Here is a 21139-nt window from a genome sequence, read left to right on the forward strand (position 1 = left end):
GGGCGTGGGGCCCCCTTCCCGTCCGAGGGGCGCCGGGCCGCCCGGGGGCGCGCGGCCTCGGCTGTCCAGCGAGGTAGTGTTCTGTGTCGCGACTGCTCTGTTCAGTCGGGGCTCCGCCCGCGCCCCGGCTCTCGAGGGGACGCCTTCAGAGCCGTGCGCTGCCCCGCGGAGCCCACCGGCCGGGCGGGCACGGTCCCGGGGCCCTGTCTCCCGAGCGCCGCCTCCCCGGCCCCGGGCGCTTCCTGCCCGCGACCTGGCAGCCAGCTCTCCGCTGCGGCTCCGGAGGCCGCGGCCCGTGCCAGTCCGTTTTCCCTGGTGGTCCCACACTCGGTGCCTGGCACCCACCCCTCAGCGAGGCGGGAGGGGCGTTTCGGTTTGAGGGCTCGGGCCTTGCTGGCTCCACGGCAGGGACATGGAGGCGAAGTTCGCGGTGGGGCAGAGCTGCTCAGTCCACGGGCAGAGGGAAGCAGAGCAGGGCACAGACTGCCCCAGGCCTCGGCCCCAGCCCACGCCCACACACCAGGGGTGCGCTGCACCCACCCTCGCGAAGCTCCCCGCAGCCCGCAGCCCACCCTCGCCCAGGCTGCAGGGGACTGGCAGGTACAGCACTGGCTCTACGCTGTAGCTTCACTTCGGGCTGCCCTCAAACGATTCTGTTTTTCTTCAACCCTTCTGTGAGTTTATGTTGCTAAAAGCAGTTGGCAGTGCCGCTCTTCGTGCTTGGGTCTCCGTGTTGGCGTACTGGGCACTGAACCCAGGGGCTTAGTGAGCACATCCCAACCCCTTTCCCTTTTATGTTGTTATTTTGAGTCTCCTTCAATTACTCAGACTGGCTTTGCAATTGCAGTCCTCCTGTCTCAGCCTCCAGAGTAGCTGGGGTTATAGGTGTACACCACCACACCTGGCTTGTCCAGGCTGTTTTGTTCCTCTGGAAACGGTTGCAGTGAGTAGTTAAATATCATTCAAGGCCTCCTAGGTAGCCCAAGACACAGGCTGGGGGGATGGCATGCAGCTGCATGCCTGGCACCACTGCCTGTGGAGTAGAGGTAGTGACATTGAGCGTGACGCTTGGTCGTTGGGTTTAGGTTCCCTTGGAGAATGAAGAACAGGTGGTTCTCTGAGGTAGTGATGGGCCTGTCTGCATGGAGGTGCCACAGGAAGGGGAGCTCTCCACACAGTGGCTCAGCTTCTGGAGGGGTGTTGGGGTGGCAGGACGGGAGGCTGTGGTCTGTCTGTGCCTGCTGCCAGTCACCACATGGCTTCTCCTTCCTAGACAAGGAGTCACTTTGTCACCCAGGATCCTGTGTCTTATTTTGTGCTGGTGTGACAACCCTGCCACAGCACCTAGTGCATGGGGACCTAGTGTCCCCTCCCGGGGGTGTAATGGTGTCTGGAGACACCACCTTCAAATCCCGATCTCTGGCCAGACTGCACAGAACGTTCCAGAAGCCTCTGGGTTGCCACGCTGCTGTGTGAGTGCCCTTGGACCACTGGCTGGGGAGATGAGGTGGGAATGCAGTAGGCACCAAGTGTGTTCCAGTCCAGGTGACTGAGGAGGTTGGTCATTTCCCCATTTCTATCGCTAAATAAACTGTCCTATTCATTGGCTTTTTCAACAAGTATTTGTTAAGAACCTGCATGGGACCTCATATGTATTGTGTTTATATTTCTCCATCTGGCTTTTGTTCGTGTTTCTTGTACGTTTATTTATTGACATCTTGTTGTTTTTCCTCAGTGCTTTGTATGAGTTTATTTTGGTTTTGGTTTTTTGAGACAGTCTCGCTGTGTAGTTCAGGCTGCTCTTGAACTCACTATGTAGCCCAGGCTGGCCTTGAGCTCACAGTAATCCTCCTGCCTCCACCTCCTGAGTGCTGGCATTATCAGTGTATGCCACTTTGCCCAGCTTATATGCATTTTGGGTTTTTTTCCCCAGTAATGGGGACTGAACTCAGTGGTGCTTGACCACTGAGCTATATTCACAGTCCTTATTTTTTTATTCTGAGACAAGGTCTCCATAAATTGTCCAAGCTGGCCTCAAACTTGCAATTCTCATGCTTCAGATCCCAAGTAGCTGGGATTATAGATGTGCATCAGTGCACCCTGCATGTGTGAGTTCTTCATAAAACTTTGTAACTGTGCTCCAGTGCTTTTTCCTAGAAGAACTTCATAATGCAGAAAGTCTTTTGTACAATTAAATTTGTGATCTAGGGAATTTGAGTGCACTTAGGTGGAATTAGAATTGTGTCCTTTTAAAGTGGTTAGCGTTGCTTGGGCTGGGGTGTAGCTCCGTGGTAAGCACTCACCTGGCATGCATGAGACCCCCGGGGGTTCCAGACTTAGCACCCCAGGGGGAGAGTTTAACTTGCCAGAGGAGTGAGTTAAATGTGAGTTTTAACTTGCAGCTGTCAGAAAAAACACTGTGGAGAGAGCTTAGAATTTTACAGCTGACTTTAATATTCAATGTGATTGTTTTATGAATTAGCTCACTGCTCCATCATTACACTGGTCTTTGCAAGTCAGTATCATGAGAGCTCCGATTCATAAACCATAGTGATGCAGCTGAGCAGCCAGGTGGCGCTGGCTTTTGCTCTTTTCTTGGCATTAGGTCATATGCTGTGGTCCAGAGACAGCTCTGCAGGGCTGTCCTTTAGTCAGTCGTGCTTATCTGGCGAAGTCCCCATAAAAGCCCAAAGAATGGGGTTCAGAGGTTGAGCATTTAGAAGTGCATCAGAGCCAGGTGCGGTGGCGCACGCCTGTTATCCCAGCACTTGGGAGCCTGAGGCAGGAGGATCGTTGCGAGTTCGAGACCAGCCTGGGCTACAAAGTGAGCTCAAGACCAGCCTGAACTGCATAGCAAGACCCTGTCTCAAAAAGACAAAAAAAAAAAGAAATGCATCAGGACATGGCAACCCTGCGCCCCTCCTTTACCTGGCCTCTGCACCTCTCCGTCCATCACTGTGTAAGATCCTGTGTAAGCCCATGTGTGGTAGCGCATGCCTGTAATCCCAGCACTTGGGAGGCTAAGGCAGGAGGATTGCTGCCAGTTTGAGTCCAGCCTGGGCTGCTACAAAGTGAGTTCAAGGCTGAGTTCAGCCTGAACTGCATAGTGACATTCTGTCTCAGAAAAAGACAAGAAAGAAAGAAAGAAAGAAAGAAAGAAAGAAAGAAAGAAAGAAAGAAAGAAAAAAGATTCTGTGTAATAATGTAGCAAACACTTCCATGAGTTCTGGGGGCCCTTCAGTAACTGAACCCAGAAATAGGATGTGGTTTATAGCCTGCAGGTTAGAAGCTCATGCCAAAGCTGAGTGTGGTGGTGACTCACATGTGTAATCTCAGCCCCCTGGGAGGCTGAGGCAGGAGGATCTCAAGTGCGAGCCCAGCCTACTCAGTGTAACAACTTCATGAGACCCTGTCTTAAGGAGAGAAAAGAAAAAAAATCACAGGCCACACACTGGGCTGCAACTGGTGTCTATGGTGGGTCCACTTGAGGACTGCATGTGTACCCTATGGGGTCTGCCATGACCTCAGGGTGTGGATGGAGTCAGAACTGCACTGAGCAGAGCCTCCAGTGGATTTGTGTGGGATGTAGCCACCCACACCTGGGATCACTGTCTGTGTTGTGAGTGTACAGCAGGAGAAACCGAGTCTGAGGAGGAGCTGTGAGGTCAGTGTAAATCGGTTTGGGAACACCTGCTGGATTGGTGCAGCACAGAGGGTGTGTCTGTGCATGATTGACACATGCACTGCACTGGGAAAGACCCGCCCCAGATGTTGGTACCAACCAATAGGTTTCCAGCTGACTGGAATAAAAGGGGAAAGAAGGAAGTCTGTGCTGTGCTACTTTGGAGGAGCTCCAGTTTTCACCATCACCTTTGGACGGCCATCTGCAGTTCCTCGGATTTCCAGTACAGACCCTTCTGCTTTCCAGCACAGACTCGCACCAGACTGCTGCGAGTGTCAGTCCTCTGACCTTTGCCAGGATCCCAGCTCTCCAGCACGCAGACAGCCATTGTGCATTCTCCCACCTGACTCCGCAGCCACTGTAAGCGTTTTAGTATCACATATATGCATACGTTTTGTATTAACTGTTTTCTCTAGTGAGCCCTAACTGATGCGGTTAGCCCCACAGAAGTGCGGTTGCAGCTGTGATGCTGCCTGGTTCAGAACCCTTTGGAACTGGTTTGCAGGAAGAGTGTGGAAAGGTTTGGAGATTCCAGCTGGAAAAGCAGCCCTAGGGTGCTGTCAGCTGAGCTTGATGGGAGAGTCTGGTTGGACCTCAGAAGACCGGGATGCTGACAGGAATAGCCAATAAAGAACAGCCTCAAGAGTAGCTGGGCATGGGTCTATAATCCCAGCACTCAGGAGGCTGAGGCAGGACTGCTGTATAAGTTCAAGGCCAGCCTGAGCTACACATTGAGTTCAAGACCAGCCTGAATTACACAGACCCTGTCTAAAAACAACAACAACAGCAAAACAGGCTCAAGAACTGTCATATGGAAACAAAGACTGCGTTGGCAGTTGGACTCCAGACCCTGTGTGTTATGTTCTGGCAAAAACCTTGAGACTTTGCAGGAGACAGATCAAGGACGGTGGACTAATTAATGTGGTAGAGGAGATTTCATAATAGCCTACTGCTGAGGTTGTGGCATGGGTATTGTTGGCAGCTTTTAGCCACATATATGTTGAGAATCAAGAGCAAAGGGAGGGCCGGGGATATAGCTCAGTGGTACAGCGCCTGCCTGGCAAGTGCAAGGTCCTGAATTTGATTCCTGGTACTGAAAAACAAATGAAAAAAAAGCCAAGGGCACAGCTGAGTTGTTTTGGAAATTGTTCCTCTAGAAAGCAAGCTCCTGTAAAGTTGGGGCCTGTAAATTGGAGTGGAGGAGAGCTTGGTTGCTGAAGAGATTACCATTAAAATGAAGCCGGGGTGGAGCGTGGTGGCACAGGCTTTAGTCCCAGCTCTTGTTAGAGGCCATCCTGGACTATGTGGTGCGTTCAAGACTAGCCTGAACTACACAGTGAGATTCTGTCTCAAAAACAAAAAACAACAAAAAAAGAAGCCACCAAATACTTCACAACAGGACAGTAGGAAAAGTGGCTAGGACTCTGCAAGACCCTCCCCCTCCCAACTTCAAAGGCTCAAATTTTCAGAAATGAAACACTTTGCTTTAAGAAGAAAGCTCCAAGGCCCGGCGTGGCGGTGCACTCCTGTAATCCCAGTACTGAGAAGGCTAAAGCAGGAGGATCACTGTGAGTTCGAGGCCAGCCTGGGCTACAAAGTGAGTTGAAGGCCAGCCCAAACTGCATAGTGAAACCCTGTCTCAAAGAGACAAAAAAAAGAAGAAACCTCTATCCTGGGCAAAGTGGAGCCTGTAACCCCAGTATTAAGGAGGCTGATGCAGGAGGATTGCCATGAGTTCAGGTTCAAGACCAGCCTGAATTACATAGTGAAACCCTGTCTCAAAAGAAAAAAAAACACACACACAAAAGAAGAAAGCTCCTGGGCACCCTACTGAAGGTGAACTCCAGCCTAGGGCATTAATTCCTGGGGATTTGGTTCACAGTGCTCAGCCATCCAGGCACCCAAAGGCCCCTGCAGCCATGATGTAAAAGGGCCCAGCCACAGCTAGAGTTAGTGGGAGACCCTGGTACCATCCACATGGTGCTGGTTTTATGCCTTGCCACAGATTTCAGGAGGCCTGGGGAGCCAGGCAGTGTGCCCCTGAGAGGGCCACGTGGGAAGCCGTGAAAGTGCTGCCAAAAGTGTGATGGAGACCCCAGGAACGTGGGTCATCTGAGGAAAGCCTCAGGAGTGAGCAAAGCCAGCCCAAGAGAGAAGCCTTGAGGGCTACAGCCACACACAGTGCCATAGGGCCAGGCTGGGCCGGGCCGAGAGATAGCTCAGTGGCACGGCGCCTGCCTGGCAAGCGCAAGGTCCTGAGTTCAATTCCCAGTACCAAAAAAAAAATCATAGGGACAGGGTCACCCAAGCCCTTGGGACTCACGTCTCACCACACTTTGCCCTGCGTGCTGGTCGTGGGACCATGGGATGTAATGTTTCCCCGCTGCACTCTGGTCTTGCTCAGGTCCCAGTGATTTCTTTCCCCACCCCACTCCCCGCTTTTGGAATGGGGATGTTGGTCCTGTGCCGTTGTGTGTCACCAGTGGTTAGCTTTTCTAAAATGTTTATAAGGGCTCACAGCTAAGAAGAGTTCCCCTGAACTCTCCGGAGATTCTGGACTCTTCAGCCATGCTGGACTTTGGTGAGTTGTTGAGGTGGACTAAATGCATTTTGCATAAAGAGGTGTCCATGAGTCTTTTGGGGGCCAGGGCCAGAATGTTATGGTTTATACTTAGGTGTCCCCCCAAAGCCTCATGTGATTATAGTGGGACTTTGGAAAGTGGTTGAAGTCTAGTTGGCTTGCTGGTGGCAGGCGGGGCCTGGAAGGTGGCAGCTCTGTTCCCAGCCCCCACTTCATGCTGTGCTACCAGGTCGCAGGTCGCAGGTCACATACCATGAATTCTCTTAGGCCCTTCCACCCTGTCTTCCTGCCTTGGAGCAGGCCAGCTATAGACCAGCCTCTCCTTTAATTTGGAATGTGTCTCAGTGAGGAGGAAAGGGTGTGTATAAAAAGTTTCTCTCTAGCCAGGGTCGTGGGGCACACTTGTGATCCCAGCACTTGGCAGACTTAGGCAGGAGAATTGTAAGTTTAAGATTTCATTCTTGGGGTGGGGATTTAGCTCAGTGGCAAAGCGCCTGCCTGGCAAGCGCAAGGTCGTGAGCTCGATTCCTGGTACCGGAAGAAAAAAAAGATTTCATTCTTTCCATTTTTTTTAAAAAGCTATGTTAGATCCTTTACATTTCCATATGAAGTTTAGGATGTACTTGTCACCCTGTGTGCAAAACTGCTTGGATTTTCTTGAGTTTAGGTGGGATCTGACTGGCTTGAGACCGAGAGTCCTCGTGCATGAGCAGCACGTCTCCCGCTGTCTCCTTTCTGATCTCACAGATCTCACCTCCTTTCATCAGGTACCTCACTGCATACTTTCATTGCTGCTGTCAGCCACACTGTAGAGCTCAGCTTTCTGCTGCTCCTGCTACTTTACAAGCGAAAGTTACTTCTGCAGATTGAGTCTGGCTCCTGTACACTCACTATTGAGCTTGATTACTAGACAGACTTTCTGTAGGTTCTCGCTGACTTTTCACATAGAAGATCAGGAAGTGCAGGTGCGGTTCACTCATCCTTGTCCTTCTTCCTGCTTCTCTTTGCGTCATGTGTTATTGCCCAAGCTGTAGCCTCCGACGCTCAGGGTCACAGTGGTCATATCGCGTGTCCTGTGGCTTCTGTTTCCTTGAGCGTTTATACATTTGCCCTAAGTCAGTGTTTCTCCAGTGAGGAGGGAGCTGGCCCTTGCCCAGCCTGCGAGCCTCCTGGGGGGCCTCCCGGCTGGTTCCCTGGGGTGGGGCACATAGGAGTTGGCAGCTGGGAAGCTCCTCGGTAACTGCCACAGGCAGCCTCAGGAGACTCGGGGGCTTCACACTGGCCTTGGCCTTGCCCCGGGTGCTTCTTCCTCCGCCCTTCTTCCCACATCCCCGTCTCAGCTGTGGTGTGAGGACAGACAGGAATCCGAGCACAAAGCTGTGTGCCTTGGAGGCTGGTGACTCGGAGCGTGCTCTGGCGCCTCTTGGTGGTAGCACAACTGGTCAGACCCGCACAGATGCTCGGCCCGTAGCACCCTGTCCTCCCCAGCACCCCGCCTCGCCTCCCACGCCGAGGGAGTGTTGTTTGGGGAGGAGGGAGCTGGCTGGGCTCTGTGTCAGGTCCCCTCGGGGTGACAGCGGCGCCTGTGCTCGTGCGCGGTAGCTCACGTGGCTCCTGGTGTCCAGGGCTCCAGGTGGGGAGCCTCGTGTCTGATTGCCTCCTTGTTTTCTCCCGGGGAGGGCTGGCGCCCCGGGGGACATGGTCTGGCTTGGTGTGAGCAGCACCGGTCACCTGCCCAGGCATGGCCCTGAGCCTGCTGTCCCCTCCTTGCTGTCCTCTCTGCCACTGGCTGGGGCTCTAGTGCGTTGATGCAGCCATTCCCGTCTCTTGGTTGGAACTGGTTCATGATGATAGTTTCTCCCCAAACACTACTCTTTATTTTTATTTCTGTTTATTTATTTATTTTTTTAAGACAGGGTCTTGCTATGTAGCCCAGGCTGGCCTTCAACTCTCAGCAGTCTTCCTGCCTCAGCCTTGTGAGTGTTGGGATTACAGATGTGCTTGCTTGCTTGCTTGCTTGCTTATTTTAAGGGGGGAAAAGCTTATTTTATAGCTCACAATCTGCAGAGGTTTCGTCCATAGTTGGCTGCTCCAAGCCAGGTAGGGCGGCATGGCAGAGGGGGAATAGTCCTTGGTGTGGCAGGCAAAAGGCATGTTTTCCTTTCTCTTTTTTTTTTTTGGTCTTTTTTGAGACAGGATCTCACTATGAAATTCAGGCTGGCCTTGAGCTCGCTTTGTAGCCCAGGCTTGGTCTTGAACTCACAACGATCCTCCTGCCTCAGCCTCCTGAGTGCTGGAATTACAGGCATGCACCACCACACTCAGCCCGTTTTTATTTTTTGATGTATCAGTTTCCATGACTTCTGCTTTTCTCAGGCTCCTTTTATTCCATTTGAAACTTTGAGTTGAATGCTTGGCTCAGGGCTCCTCATCATCTTCCCCTTGGTATTTTGCCTGCACAGTTCTTGAATCTCAGCCTCTGAGTGTGTGTGTGTGTCGCGTGCGTGCATGGTTGTGCGTGTGTGTGTGAGAGAGAGAGAGACCACTGAGCCACACCTGCTCAATGAGGTAGGGGCGTCTTCTTGCCGGCCTAAGGCTCACTCTGAGCTGCTTGGGAGAAGGTTCCAGAACGCAGGTTGGGGGTGATTTTCGTTGTTTGACTTTGGTCTTTGCACAGCTCCATGCGTCATGGTCACATGAGGCTCTGTGGTTTCCTCACTCGGGGATTTGCAGTCATCTTGTATGTGTGTGTGTGTATGTGTGTATGAGGCAGGGATTCACTATGTAGCATAGTCTGGACTTGAACTCTCAGCCATCCTCCTGCCTCAGCCTCCTGAGTTCTGGAATTACTGGTGTGTGCCACTATGCCTGGCCCGCAGTCCACTCTGAGGCCTGACCAGCTCAGTCCTGTGTTCTCTGCCACTATGCTGGGCTGGCCGCGTCACACAGGGCTGGTGCGGGCTGGTGCCGGTCGGTCTTCTGCTTTCCGGGATGAGCACTTGTGAATGCACACTGTGCTCTCCCCTGCCGTCCGCAGTGTGCTTTGCATGCCACGCACTCGCGTCTGCGTGAGGGTACCCCTCGCCCTGCAAGCCCTGTTCCTAGCCTGTGGTGGCCCTATTCCTGGCCTGTGGTGGCCGTGCACACCTCTGCCCTGGATTAGTCCTTACTCTTTGACTTTTAGCTCTCTAGATTCATCCCAAAGCCCCAGGTGGAATCCGAGTTCTGCAGTATCTTTGGGGTGGAAACAGCCTGTTGGCCAAGCACTTTGCTGGACTGAACTTTGGCTGCTTTCCCCGGTGAGGTGGGTGTGTGGCTGGGGTGCCACGCACGTGCAGTGGCCTGTGCCCTGTCACTGTTCCGTGGTGCTGACTTCTTTCTCTCGCTACGTCAAGGCGTCAGTGTCTCTAGCAGAAGTCCTCAGCCACCATCTGTGGAAATGGAACAGGAGAAGGTGAATGTGAGCAAGGAGCTGGGCCCGGACTCGGCCGCGTACAGCTGCCCTGCGTGCCGAGGGGAAGGGAACTGGAGCTGCAGACACCCGGTTCGGGGCCGGGCCAAGGCCCGGAGCCTGTCGGCTTCGCCCGCCCTGGGCAGCACCAAGGAGTTCAGGTGGGCACCGTTCTGTCCCCACGTGTGTCCTGCCCAGAGGTGGGCTGGGTTCCAGGAGGGTGCCAAGCAGGGCCCAAGGGGCTGTGTGCCATCTGTCTGGCCATGCCATGTTCTGGGGGTCCTTCAGGAGTCAGAGGCTGGTTTTTATTTTGAGGGATAGTCTCCCTACGTAGCCCCGGCTGGGCTTGAAATTAGGATCCTGCCTCAGCCTCCCAAGTGCTGGTTCCTGGCATGCTCTACCATGCCCCTTGCCCTGCAACTGCTGCTCTATCTTCCTGTATCAGCACGGACCCACCCAGCCAGAGCCCACACCGACTCAGTGTCAGATTTGGCTAGGGGAGGAGGATCCCTGTCGCCTGGAGCACAGGCCAGTGGGTGGGCAGAGTGCAGCCTGGCCTGAGGCCACCCACCCATCACGTGCAGGGCCATGTACCTGCCACCTGACTGCCCGCTGGCCCACACCTGCAGTTGCCCAGGGTCACCAGTGGCCCTGTGGCTCCTGGAGTGTCAGTTTCCTCAGTGGTGACGTTAAACGTGGTGAGTCCCAGACGGAAGCTTGCATGGTACCTCCAGAGTGAGTTATATTTGTAAAATGCAAGACAATTTTTGGTGAAAACAGTTTTTATTTAGTTAGTTATTTATTTTTTGGTACCGGGAATCAAACTTGGGAACTTGTACTTCTCAGGCAGGCGCGATTCTGCTGAGCTATTTCCCCAGCCCCTGAGAACAGCTTTTAGAAGCAGGTGGTCCTGGCACTGAGTTACAGCTGAGCAGGAGCAAGGTGAGGTCCAGTTGCTCGAGATGGCCGCAGGACAACAGCTGTGTGCTGAAAATGTCAGAGAGCCAGAAGGAAGGGTTTTGAAAGCTCGCACCACGAGGAATCAATAAATGTTTGAGGAGATAAACTTTTCTTAACTTGATTTAAGCCCTGTGCAGTGTGTACGTGGTACTCATCAGCATCTGCAGCGCTCAGGTTTTTGTGCACCAGTTTAAAAAGCAGGGCTCTAGGGCAGTGATGACAAATCTTTCAGAGCTTCAGATCACACCAAACAGTGCAGCCCTGTGCTGTAGGGAGATGCAGATGAGAGAGACAGCAATGTACCAGGCGTTTCAGAGCCATCACCAGGCAGAGCTCATCACGTTGTACTCTCAGAACCCAAGATGCACTCAGCTGGTGTAAAGATTCCCACCAGCAAGGGCAGTACTGTCACCTGGCGTGTGCCACGCCACTCGCCAGGCAGCCTGTCTCCCCTGCACCCTACCCATGTGTGTCACTGTGGCTCTTAGCGGACCTGCTCTCGGGTTTTCCGTTTCCTCAGAGTCAGGGTTTTGTGTTTCTGTGGGTTCTGCTACAGCACCAGTTCTGTTCTCCAGGATGCTGAGCCTCAGACATGTCTGAGGTTGGGGCAGTCTCTGGTGGCAGTGGCCCAGTGAGGGGTGGGCGAGAGAGTGCCCACACTGCTGTCCTCCAAGGAGCAGGGCCCGCCTTGCAGACATCTTCTGCAGGGCAAACTACCTTCCCTGGCCGTGAGGCTTCAGTATTTTGTGACATTGACTTCTTGAGTAGGTCTAGAGCATGTGTGCTCACCCAGCGAGGCCCGTGGCACCTGCATGGCCTGCCCTCGTGTTGGTGGCCCACAAGAGGCCTCAGACCTGGAGAGCCCTTCCATGGACTAAGGGCGGGAGACGGCGTGGAGCCCAAGAGCAAGTGGGCTGGCAGATCCTCGGGCACTGGCAGCTGCAGCCTCCTCGAGGCTTTGAGCTGGGACTCCTGAGCCAGCTGTCTCAGGGCCACTGTGACCCTTACTGGGGTGCCTCTGACAGTGCTGCCCCTGGCTGCCTCTCTGCATGTGCAGTTAGCCATGTCACTTGGCAATTGTTGGAAAAGTTGGGATGTCATCCAGAGTGAACATTCCATGTAGAATTTTGTTTTATTTTTATTTATTTACTTATTTATTCTTTTCGAGACAGGGTCTTATTATGTAGTTCAGGCTGGCCTTGAGCTCACTTTGTAGCCCAGGCTGGTCTCAAACTCAGGACGCTCTTCCTGCCTCAGCCTCCCAAGTGCTGGGATTACAAGCCTACCGTTTACCACCACACCTGGCTTCCTGTAGGATTTGAATCTGAATGATTTAGGAGTGGTGTCCAAGGCCTTCCACCAACCATAGGCACAAAGACCTTTGGCCACATTCTGCACAGTGCAGGCTGCTGGGCAGGGCCCGCACCCCTTTGGTTTCGGGCTGGTGTTCTTGCGGTGCCATGTGTCTCACTGTGCGTGGACACCAGTGAGCCCTTGAACTGGGATGGATCTGTGTGGGTTGGAGCTAGTACCGTTCCAGTCATCCTACTCCCAGACCCATGTTTGTCAGCGCTCACACCCCTCACCTAACAGCAGCCCCACTGTGCCCCACAGGAGGACGCGCTCACTCCATGGACCGTGCCCAGTGACCACATTTGGACCAAAGGCCTGTGTGCTGCAGAACCCCCAGACCATCATGTAAGTGCGCCTGCAGGTGGGCGTGGCATGGGGCCGAGGTGGCCGAGAGTCACTGCAGCAAGATCCCCTGGGGCACTTTCCCCAATCCCTCTACTTTTGGGGTACATGCGGGGGGAACATGCTGCTCGCTTCTCCAGCAGTTTTGGAACATAGAAGGTAGATGACCTGGGCACTTGGCCACTGGATTCCCAGGGTGGGAACCAGGCCCCGCATATGGGTGAGCCTGCCCCTGCATGGGTGAGTGGCAATTGCGTGAGAGACGTGGCTGCTTCCTGTTTCTCACAGTAAGAACAGGGGCTGACGCATCATCCAGTGTGAACATGTGCGCCTCTCTTGCTTGTCCCCCAAGCACAGGGACATTAACTGGCCCCTTCTCAGTCATTTGTGTTTTTGTTGTTGTTTTTGGCTTTTTGAGACAGGGTCTCACTATGAAGTTCGGTGGCCTTGAGCTTACTTTGTAGCCCAGGCTGGTTTCGAACTCACAACAGTCCTCCTGCCTCAGAGTGCTGGGGTTACAGGCGTGCACCACCACGCCTGGCTGTCATTTGAAAGATACTCTGCACTCTCAGTTTTCATCTTGGTTTTGGGGCACTGGGGCCCAAGCCCAGGGCCTCGGCACCCCAGGTGTGTGCCCCGCCAGCTCCTGCGCAGCGCACTCCTGCAGCCTTGAGGGTGCCAGGAGAGGAGCTGCGTCAGAGGCAGCCTTGGCATCACTGCACCGCCTCTCTGGCCAGTGCTCTCTGCGGATCTAGGAGGATGACTGCATCTCGCCTCTTGTTCACAATGGTGTAACAGTGCTGGGAGTGTATGGGGGATCCACTCTGATCTGATGTTCTTGCTTCTGTTTGCTACCTTGGAATTCTTTCCCCGACACCTGTTTCACACCTGCCCCTTCCAGGGAGATCTGTGTCAGCCAGGTCCCCTCCCCAGTGGCGGATCACATGACAGCAGCTCACATGCAACCCTTGGCAGGCACTGGTGTGACCCATCACCAGACACCAGCTGTGGGCGGCCAGGTTGGGACCGTGGGTAAGCCTGCCATGCACACTCAGGGCAGCACAGTGTGGCACACAGGACACTTCCCACATTGGTCCTGCTCGCCTGAGGTGACCCTGTAAGACTGGGCTCTGACCGGCATTGGTGCTTTGAGCAGAGCCTTGCGCACCTGTGGGTACAGGCACTGTGACTTGCAGGGACTGCTGCCCAGTGAGGTGAGCGGGGAGGGATGAGGCTGGACCCTGGCCCTGCTCCCCTGTTCGTACGCCCAAGCCCTGACCCAGAGCCTCTGCTGCTCCACCACCTCCCGGTGACCCAGCTGCTGCTCTTCACCCCACCACTAGTTGCCCACCACCCCTGCAGCTCACTGGTGCGCAGCAGAAGGGGTCGCTGCAGCCTCCCGCCCTCGTTACCCTCAGCTCCTGTGGTCAGGCACAGGGTCACTGCCAAGCATGGGTCTCTCATTCCCTGGTATGCTCGGGCCACATGCGCCCCATAGCAGGGCACAAGGTGGCTTCTGAGCCGTTACTACAGGCTGGCAGCCCAGCATCTTTCCAGCCAAGTGGGCTTCTCCACCCACTCCCTCTCCAGTGTGTACCCTGGAGATAGAACTCGGATCCAGCCCTGTCAACAACCCCGTCCCTGCGTCCTGTGGCTAGATGGGCCATGTGTAGAGCTCACTCCACATGTATCCTGATATCCCAGAGGAAGAGGTGGTGGGAGGTAGACTGTACGGAATTTGACTCCCTGCTTATCCATGATTTCACCATGAGTGCATTTCTGCTGGCTGGGGCATGTGTCACCATCACCTGTCAGGTCACATGGCCCCTGGGTCCCTCGCAGTCATCCCAAGGAGGCTAGGGCCCTGCTGGCCCCACTACACCCTGCCCTGTGTGCCTGGCCGGTCAGCACCCCACGGTGCAGGTGACCCAGCAGGAAGTTGAGGAACTGGTTTGTGGTCGTGTTAGGGATGGAGGGACTGGCCCCAGTCAGTGTGGAAAGATGCTGACTGCCTGCAGAGCCCCAGGGCTAGCAGAGTCCCTTCCCTGGCAGCCAGGCAGGACAGGCTGTGTGCCAGTGGCCGCCCACACTGCCTCCTGGAGGCCATCCCCTAGGAAGGTTCAAGGAGTGCACACCTTTCACCTGATACCCTTTCACCGGCTGGCCTGAAAGCCCCTCCCATGGGTGGGCCTGCCGGTTCCAGTTCCACAGGCCCAGCAGGGGTGGAGAGTGAGGCGGCTGGAGTGGGGCCACTCTGCTCTCTGTTATCCTGGTATTTCTCTCTCTCTTCCTGACTTATAAAGTAGGCAGTTGGGCAGAAGAGCCATATGCACAGTAAGAAAACTATATTTTGATTTTCATAAATTAAGGAAGTCAGCTTCTATAAGATCTTTGACAAGTCTGACAAGTGTGCCTTGCTTTTAGTCCTTAGGGCACAGACATTGAGCTCTAGTATAAATGCAGGATTGGGCACGTGCTGGCAGGGCAGGGCAGCGTGAGTGTCTGTCCTCCTCAGTGGAGCTGCCCGGGATGCTGTGGATGCGACCATCTCCTCAGAGGTGGAGGCCACCTCGGTAGCTGCGTGAGTGACCGGGCAGGAGGGAGGCAGAGAGGATGCCATGGGCAGCCCCTCAGCTCCCAGAAGCGCCTGGAAAGGGTGAGTGTTTTGTGCGCTTCCGGTGGCCTCTCGGGCAGGGCAGGGCAGGCACTCTCTGCTGCCCTCAGCCCATTCACATTGCGTTCCAGCCGCTGTGGGAGGTCGTTCAGGCTCCTGGAGAAGCTGCCACTGGTGAGGAGTGGCTGCAGCAGGCCTCTCGGCCAGGCACTAGGGCTGGAAAGGGTGCTCCTCTGCTGCCAGCACTGTGGTCTTAAGTGTGCCGGGGGCCGGGGCTCTGTGGAGTGAGGCCCTGGGCCTGCCTGGTCATGCCACCTGGCCTAGCTGCACAGGTCGGGCATGAGCTCGCAGCCAAGGAGCGCGCTGTCCACACACTGGTGTTCTTGGGACTCCCGAGTAACAGGGATCACAGCTGGCTGGGGCCTGGCCTTGGGCAAAACACCCCTGCCCCTTGCTGGTGCCCATGCACCTGGGTCTGAGGAGCCTGAACAGGAGCAGTTCTAGTGACCCCCATGGGCCGCAGAGACACAAAGCTGGCATTTGCAGGACTGTTGCTCCCTTTAAACCAGTGGTTTCTACTGGAAAAATCAAGGCTTACCTAAGTTCCCACACTGGCTCTGCAAGGTGGGGCTGTGTGTCCTCAGAGTCCTGGGCCTGGCAGCCATCCACATGGCCCTGGGCCACTGGACTCTTTCTCCAGGCTCCACACAGCCCTGCTCTGGAGGGGCTCGGGCAGTGTGGGAGCTAAGCCTGGAGGGTGTAGGCCTGGAGGCAGACAGTGGGCGCAGTGGTTGGTGGGAGCTGGCAGGGCCCATGAGTGGAGCGGGCGGGTTCCTTGGAGTCTGTTGGCAGGTGAGGCTCCCCTGCATCAGGCTGCAGGATGACTGCTCGCTTTGAGGATTTCCTCCTCTTCCAAGTCGGAGCCTTTCCCTCTGGGGAAGGGAGGCTGCTCGTGCCAGCTGTCCTCCTCCTCTTAGGCACATCCAGGACCCTGCAAGCCAGCGGTTGACATGGAACAAGTCCCCGAAGAGTGTGCTTGTCATCAAGAAGATTCGAGATGCCAGCTTGCTACAGCCCTTCAAGGAGCTCTGCATGTACCTCATGGAGGTGAGCCAGGCATGGGCAGGGCAGCCTGCGAGGAGGGGCCCCTGTACATGGAGCAGGGCTTGGGACTGCTGATGGAAGGCCACATACAGGGCACCATGAAGACAGAACGCTGTGGGCCCACTGTTCTTGGCACTGGGAAGTCCGGGAGGGGCTGGGCTGTTGAGGCCTTGCTGTGTCTCCTTGGGACAGAGGGCTGGGGCACAGGAGCCTAAGGAGCCCACGCCGCTGTGGTGAGCCCACTCCTGCAGTGGCAGCCCTGGCATGCGCCTCGTGGCCTCTGTGATGCCCTCTCAGAACTGCTGGAAGGCTGCAGCGATGTCAGGTGTGTGCTGCTCTGTCCAGCCTGGCGCCCACAACCCAGAGGAAGAGGGGTTCCCTTCAGCGCAGTCTCTAGGGCTTCAATCCTAGTCTACGGCTCCGAAGCAGGAGCATGAGGCTGAGGGTGGAGCAGGAGAGGAAGCAGCGTGTGTGCACTGAAAGACACCTGCCAGGTACACCTGACAGCAGCCCCAGCCTGGCGTTGCCTGAAAATTCCTCTAAGTGCACCAGGCAGAGGGCGTTGCAGAGGGTTAGGAGGAGTGTGGGCCTTTAGGCCAGGAGCATGGCTCCCTGGACTGAGAAAGTGGCAGAAAGGGGATGGTTTGGGCACCTGGTTCTGGAAGTGCCTCTGCTGACTGACAGCTTGTTCCTGCCACAGTCCTGAGGTGACAAGATAGTCCTTGTTGGCAGGGCACAGTGGCAGGAGACAGCATGTGTGTCTGCCACTCTCTCCTCATAAAACCACTAGGACCCAACCATGGGCTCTTCCCTGCCAACCTGTTCTACCCTGAGGCCCCCAGAGGCTGACCTTTTCTACACTGGCCTCTTTGCCCAGGGCGGCAGATTGCATTGCAGCACTCAAGCCTTGGGGACCCACTCGGAGCTGCAGGGCACCAACAGCAGGGCGTCAACAGCTGTGCTCACTGCCCTTCTTGCAGGAGAATGGCATGATCGTGTACGTGGAGAAGAAGGTGCTGGAGGACCCAGCCATCGTGAGTGATGACAACTTTGGACCAGTGAAGAAGAAGTTCTGCACGTTCCGGGAAGGTAAGCCCCTCACTCCCCACGGTCAGTGCCCGTGGAAGCTGTAGCCCCTCTACAACACGCTGTTGGTTTCCCGTGTAGATTATGACGACATTTCCAACCAGATAGACTTCATCATCTGCCTGGGTGGGGACGGGACCCTGCTGTATGCCTCCTCGCTGTTCCAGGTGAGGCACCCTGCTCTGGCCAGCAGGCCCACTTCCTTCCTCTTATGTCCTTTGCAGCTTCTCCTCTCAGATGCCCTGGCCCCAGGACTCAACATTAGCCATCACCCTCTGGGTTGGGATACCCCCACAAACAGGACCCCCAGTCTCGGGGCCCCCATGCCCAGAACATCATCCCCACACCAGGGTGCCCTGTACCTCTTCTGGGCCTGCGTGTCCCCCACATTGCCCCTAGGTGTACACAGCCCCCACAGCCCAGTCTTCAGGATGGGACTCACCCCAGGGTCTGCTGCTGTGATCGGCATGGGGCCTTCTCATGGCTGTGTGGACCCCAGCTGACCATCCCCACCCACAGGGCAGCGTGCCTCCTGTCATGGCCTTCCACCTGGGCTCCCTGGGCTTCCTGACCCCGTTCACCTTCGAGAGCTTCCAGTCGCAGCTGACCCAGGTGATTGAAGGTGCGTTGGGGTTCAGAGCCCATGGCACTGGCGGGAACCTGCCCTCCTCTTGGTCTGCTGGGCACTGGTAGCCATTTTGTTAACGACGTGTAGAGCAGCACTTTGCAAGTTTCAAGATTGAGGGATTTCTGCCGGCTGTGCTGGTCTGTCAGCCCAGCACTCAGGAGACTGAGGCAGGAAGATGAGGAGTTCAAGGCCAGGTTGAGATACATAATGAGACCCCCCGTCTCAAAAGAAAAAAAATCAAAGACCTGCAGGAAGTTCTGAAGTTCTGATTGCTTGACATCATCTCACCAACAAGAGGGTTTGGGCTGGAGCAGCCCTGGGGTGCAGCGGAGGCAGCCTTGTTCTCATCACTGTGCTTGGGAGCAGCATGAAGAGACCCCGTGCTGCACCCCACGCCCACTGACCCTCTGGCCCTCAGGGAACGCTGCTGTCGTGCTCCGGAGCCGGCTGAAGGTCAGGGTGGTGAAGGAGCCCCGCGGCAAGAAGCTGGCCGAGCACAACGGGCTCAGCGAGAACGGGCTGCCCGGCCCCCCGCTCGAGGGTGGGAAGCAGGCCATGCAGTACCAGGTCTGTCGGCCCTGGGCGCCCACCTACACCCACCCCGGGACCTTCCCCACCACCTCCCTCTGAGCACTGTCCCCTCCAGGTCCTGAACGAGGTGGTGATCGACAGGGGCCCCTCCTCATACCTGTCCAATGTGGATGTCTACCTGGACGGGCACCTCATCACCACCGTGCAGGGCGACGGTAAGGCGCGGTGTCAGCCGGGGCTCTGCGTGCGGCTGGCAGGCCGAGAGATGCCTGACGCCTGCCTTTCCCCTCAGGAGTGATTGTTTCCACCCCGACGGGCAGCACAGCGTACGCAGCCGCAGCCGGCGCCTCCATGATCCACCCCAACGTGCCAGCCATCATGATCACGCCCATCTGCCCTCACTCGCTGTCCTTCCGGCCCATCGTGGTCCCCGCAGGGGTGGAGCTGAAGGTCAGAGCAGGCCCCTCTCCTTTTTCACTGTGTCACTAGGCCATCTGCCACAGCCCTGCCACAGGCTGACCCACAGTCCCAGGCTCCACGGCACCCTGGGAGCCCCCTGCGTGGTCAGCCAGAGGCGCCGCATATCTGCCCCGGTCTCAGGGACACAGGGCTGCCAGCTGCTTGCAGGCTCTTAGCAGCAGGGTGGGGACGCCTGTGGGGCCCAGGTGAGGAGAAACCCCTGCCAGGTACCCTGACCCCTGAGCTGCCTGTGCCCTGCCGTGGGCTCTCTTGGACAGGGCCCCCTTGCTGCTGGGTGCCTGGCACTCTTTCCCCAGCACCTTCCCTGCCTGGACCCACCCTTGTCCCCACTTGGCCCTTCAGATCATGCTCTCGCCAGAGGCCAGGAACACTGCCTGGGTGTCCTTGGACGGGCGGAAGCGGCAGGAGATACGCCATGGAGACAGGTGTGCTGAGACAGGTGGCCGTGTGGGGTGGCAGAGGTCCCTAGGGTCTTGGGTGACAGGGCCAAGGTCCTCAGTGGCCCCACCTCCTGGCCCTCGTGCCCCCCACAGCCAGCTTTGCTGGCCCCACCTGGGGAGCCTTTGCAGAACCTGGTGGTGGCAGTGTGGGTCCTGGCGCTGCCTGGCCCGCCTCAGCCCTGCTGCGATCAGGCGAGCGGGTGCAGAGAGGGCTCTTGATGGGCGGTGGGCGCAGGCTCAGCGGCTTCACCTCCCCCCGGCAGCATCACCATCACGACTTCCTGCTACCCGCTCCCCTCCATCTGCGTCCGTGACCCTGTGAGTGACTGGTTTGAGAGCTTGGCGCAGTGTCTGCACTGGAACGTGCGGAAGAAGCAGGCCCACTTCGAGGAGGAGGAGGAGGCGGCGGCGGTGGACGAGGAGGAGGGCTAGGCGCGCCAGCTCTGCTGCAGATGTGTCAGCTCCACGCCGGCCGGGCCCTGCTGGGCTGCTGCACACCAGAGCCTGGGTCCACCTTTTGTGACCAGATCAGCTTTTTAACATTTTTAAATCTGACTTTTTACATTTCTGATGAAGCAAAGTGAGTGTGGACAGGGAGCTGGCCGCCCCCAAAGCAGGGCCCTTTGACTGCAGGCCAGGGCTTCCCACAGTCAGTCTGTTGGAGTCCAGGTGGCCAGGATGAATTGATCTGTCCCTTGATGTCAAATAAATGCCTCAGCCAAAAATCTTCCTTTAGCGGCAGTGCTTTCCCCTGGGCCTGTTACCTTCTCCCCTCAACTCCTAGGGGCTCCGGCTTCGCTGTGGAGCGCAGGGCCCCCGGACCCCACATTCCTTCCACTAGGTGGTGGCAGCAGCGGCAGCTCCTGGGAGGTGTCTTAAGTCCTGTGCACATTTTCTAGAGGTTCTTTTACACTTTCTGAAGTGCTTATGTACATATTTTCTTGTACACACTTTGTGAAGCTGGGCAGGAGGGCCGTCCCGTCCCAGGTCCTGTTTACCTCGTGTCCAGGAGATAGCTGCCCCGGGTCGGGGCCCTGTGCAGACCTGCAGGGGCCAGCTGCGTGGTGCTGTGGGCAGCAGGAAGATCCCCCCCAACGGGAGTCTCATGCTGGAGGAGCTCCCAGCCCACCCTGAGGTGCAGGTGTGGGCAGAGCCGAGTACTTTCTTCTCCATGGGTCCTTGCTGGGTGTGATCCCAGCTACTCAGGAGGTTGAGGCAGGAGGAGCACAAGCTCAAGGCCTGCCTGTGTACCTCAGCGAGACCCTGTCTCAAAATGAAAAAAGTGCTGGGAAATGCTGCCCAGCAGAGACCACATGCCTCGTGCTTGAGAGGCCCTGGGTCCTGTCTCCCAGTGTGGCCCCAGGACCCAGGGGCCCTGGTCGGGCTGACCTTGGGGCTCATGTTCCTGAGCGGGGCGCAGCCCACTGTGAGGGACAGGTCACCGGTGTAGACGGAAAGCGGGTGATGCCCAAGCGGTCCTCGTCAGCTCCGCCCGGGCTGCGTGAGAACACTTGGGCTTTTGAAGTAAATTCTTAATGTTTCATATTGTTAATATCCTGGAAATTTGTTAATTGTTGCTGAAAGCCTTATTACTATTTTCAGATCCTTTCAATAAACAGACTTGTAAAAAAAGAGAGTTGAAGATCTGCTTTCTCCTGTCTGAACCAGATCACACTCTCCACCCTCCCTGGGGAGTTGCCCAGCCTTCCCGGGGATCAGTGCACCCCAGAGGGACCCTGCACAGGGAGGCGGGGGGCACCGGGAACTGGGGCTGACCCTCCTGGGGGCCGAGTGAACACGAGGTGGGCTGGAACCACCTGGGTGCCAAAGAGCCGCCCCCGAGGGCCATGGTGTCCCCACCTGTCCCCCGGAAAAGGTGCTGGGACT

General features: G+C 56.3%; 1 protein-coding gene across 1 annotated transcript in view; it reads left to right on the forward strand.

The window, feature by feature from the left end:
- Window positions 1-20886, forward strand: part of Nadk (NAD kinase) — a 25625-nt gene extending 4739 nt beyond the window's left edge. The window contains exons 3-14 of the mRNA XM_005404323.1: window positions 78-600; window positions 9659-9875; window positions 12289-12372; window positions 15961-16090; window positions 17068-17176; window positions 17255-17340; window positions 17693-17795; window positions 18220-18368; window positions 18448-18547; window positions 18625-18782; window positions 19155-19237; window positions 19516-20886. Coding sequence (XP_005404380.1) covers window positions 78-600; window positions 9659-9875; window positions 12289-12372; window positions 15961-16090; window positions 17068-17176; window positions 17255-17340; window positions 17693-17795; window positions 18220-18368; window positions 18448-18547; window positions 18625-18782; window positions 19155-19237; window positions 19516-19684 — 1911 coding nt within the window. The 3' untranslated portion in view covers window positions 19685-20886. The remainder of the gene's footprint in view (window positions 1-77; window positions 601-9658; window positions 9876-12288; window positions 12373-15960; window positions 16091-17067; window positions 17177-17254; window positions 17341-17692; window positions 17796-18219; window positions 18369-18447; window positions 18548-18624; window positions 18783-19154; window positions 19238-19515) is intronic.
- Window positions 20887-21139: the final 253 nt, after the last annotated feature.

The sequence above is a fragment of the Chinchilla lanigera genome, unplaced genomic scaffold (assembly GCF_000276665.1).
Source record: "Chinchilla lanigera isolate Chin_1 unplaced genomic scaffold, ChiLan1.0 scaffold00085, whole genome shotgun sequence".
Lineage (NCBI taxonomy): Eukaryota > Metazoa > Chordata > Mammalia > Rodentia > Chinchillidae > Chinchilla > Chinchilla lanigera.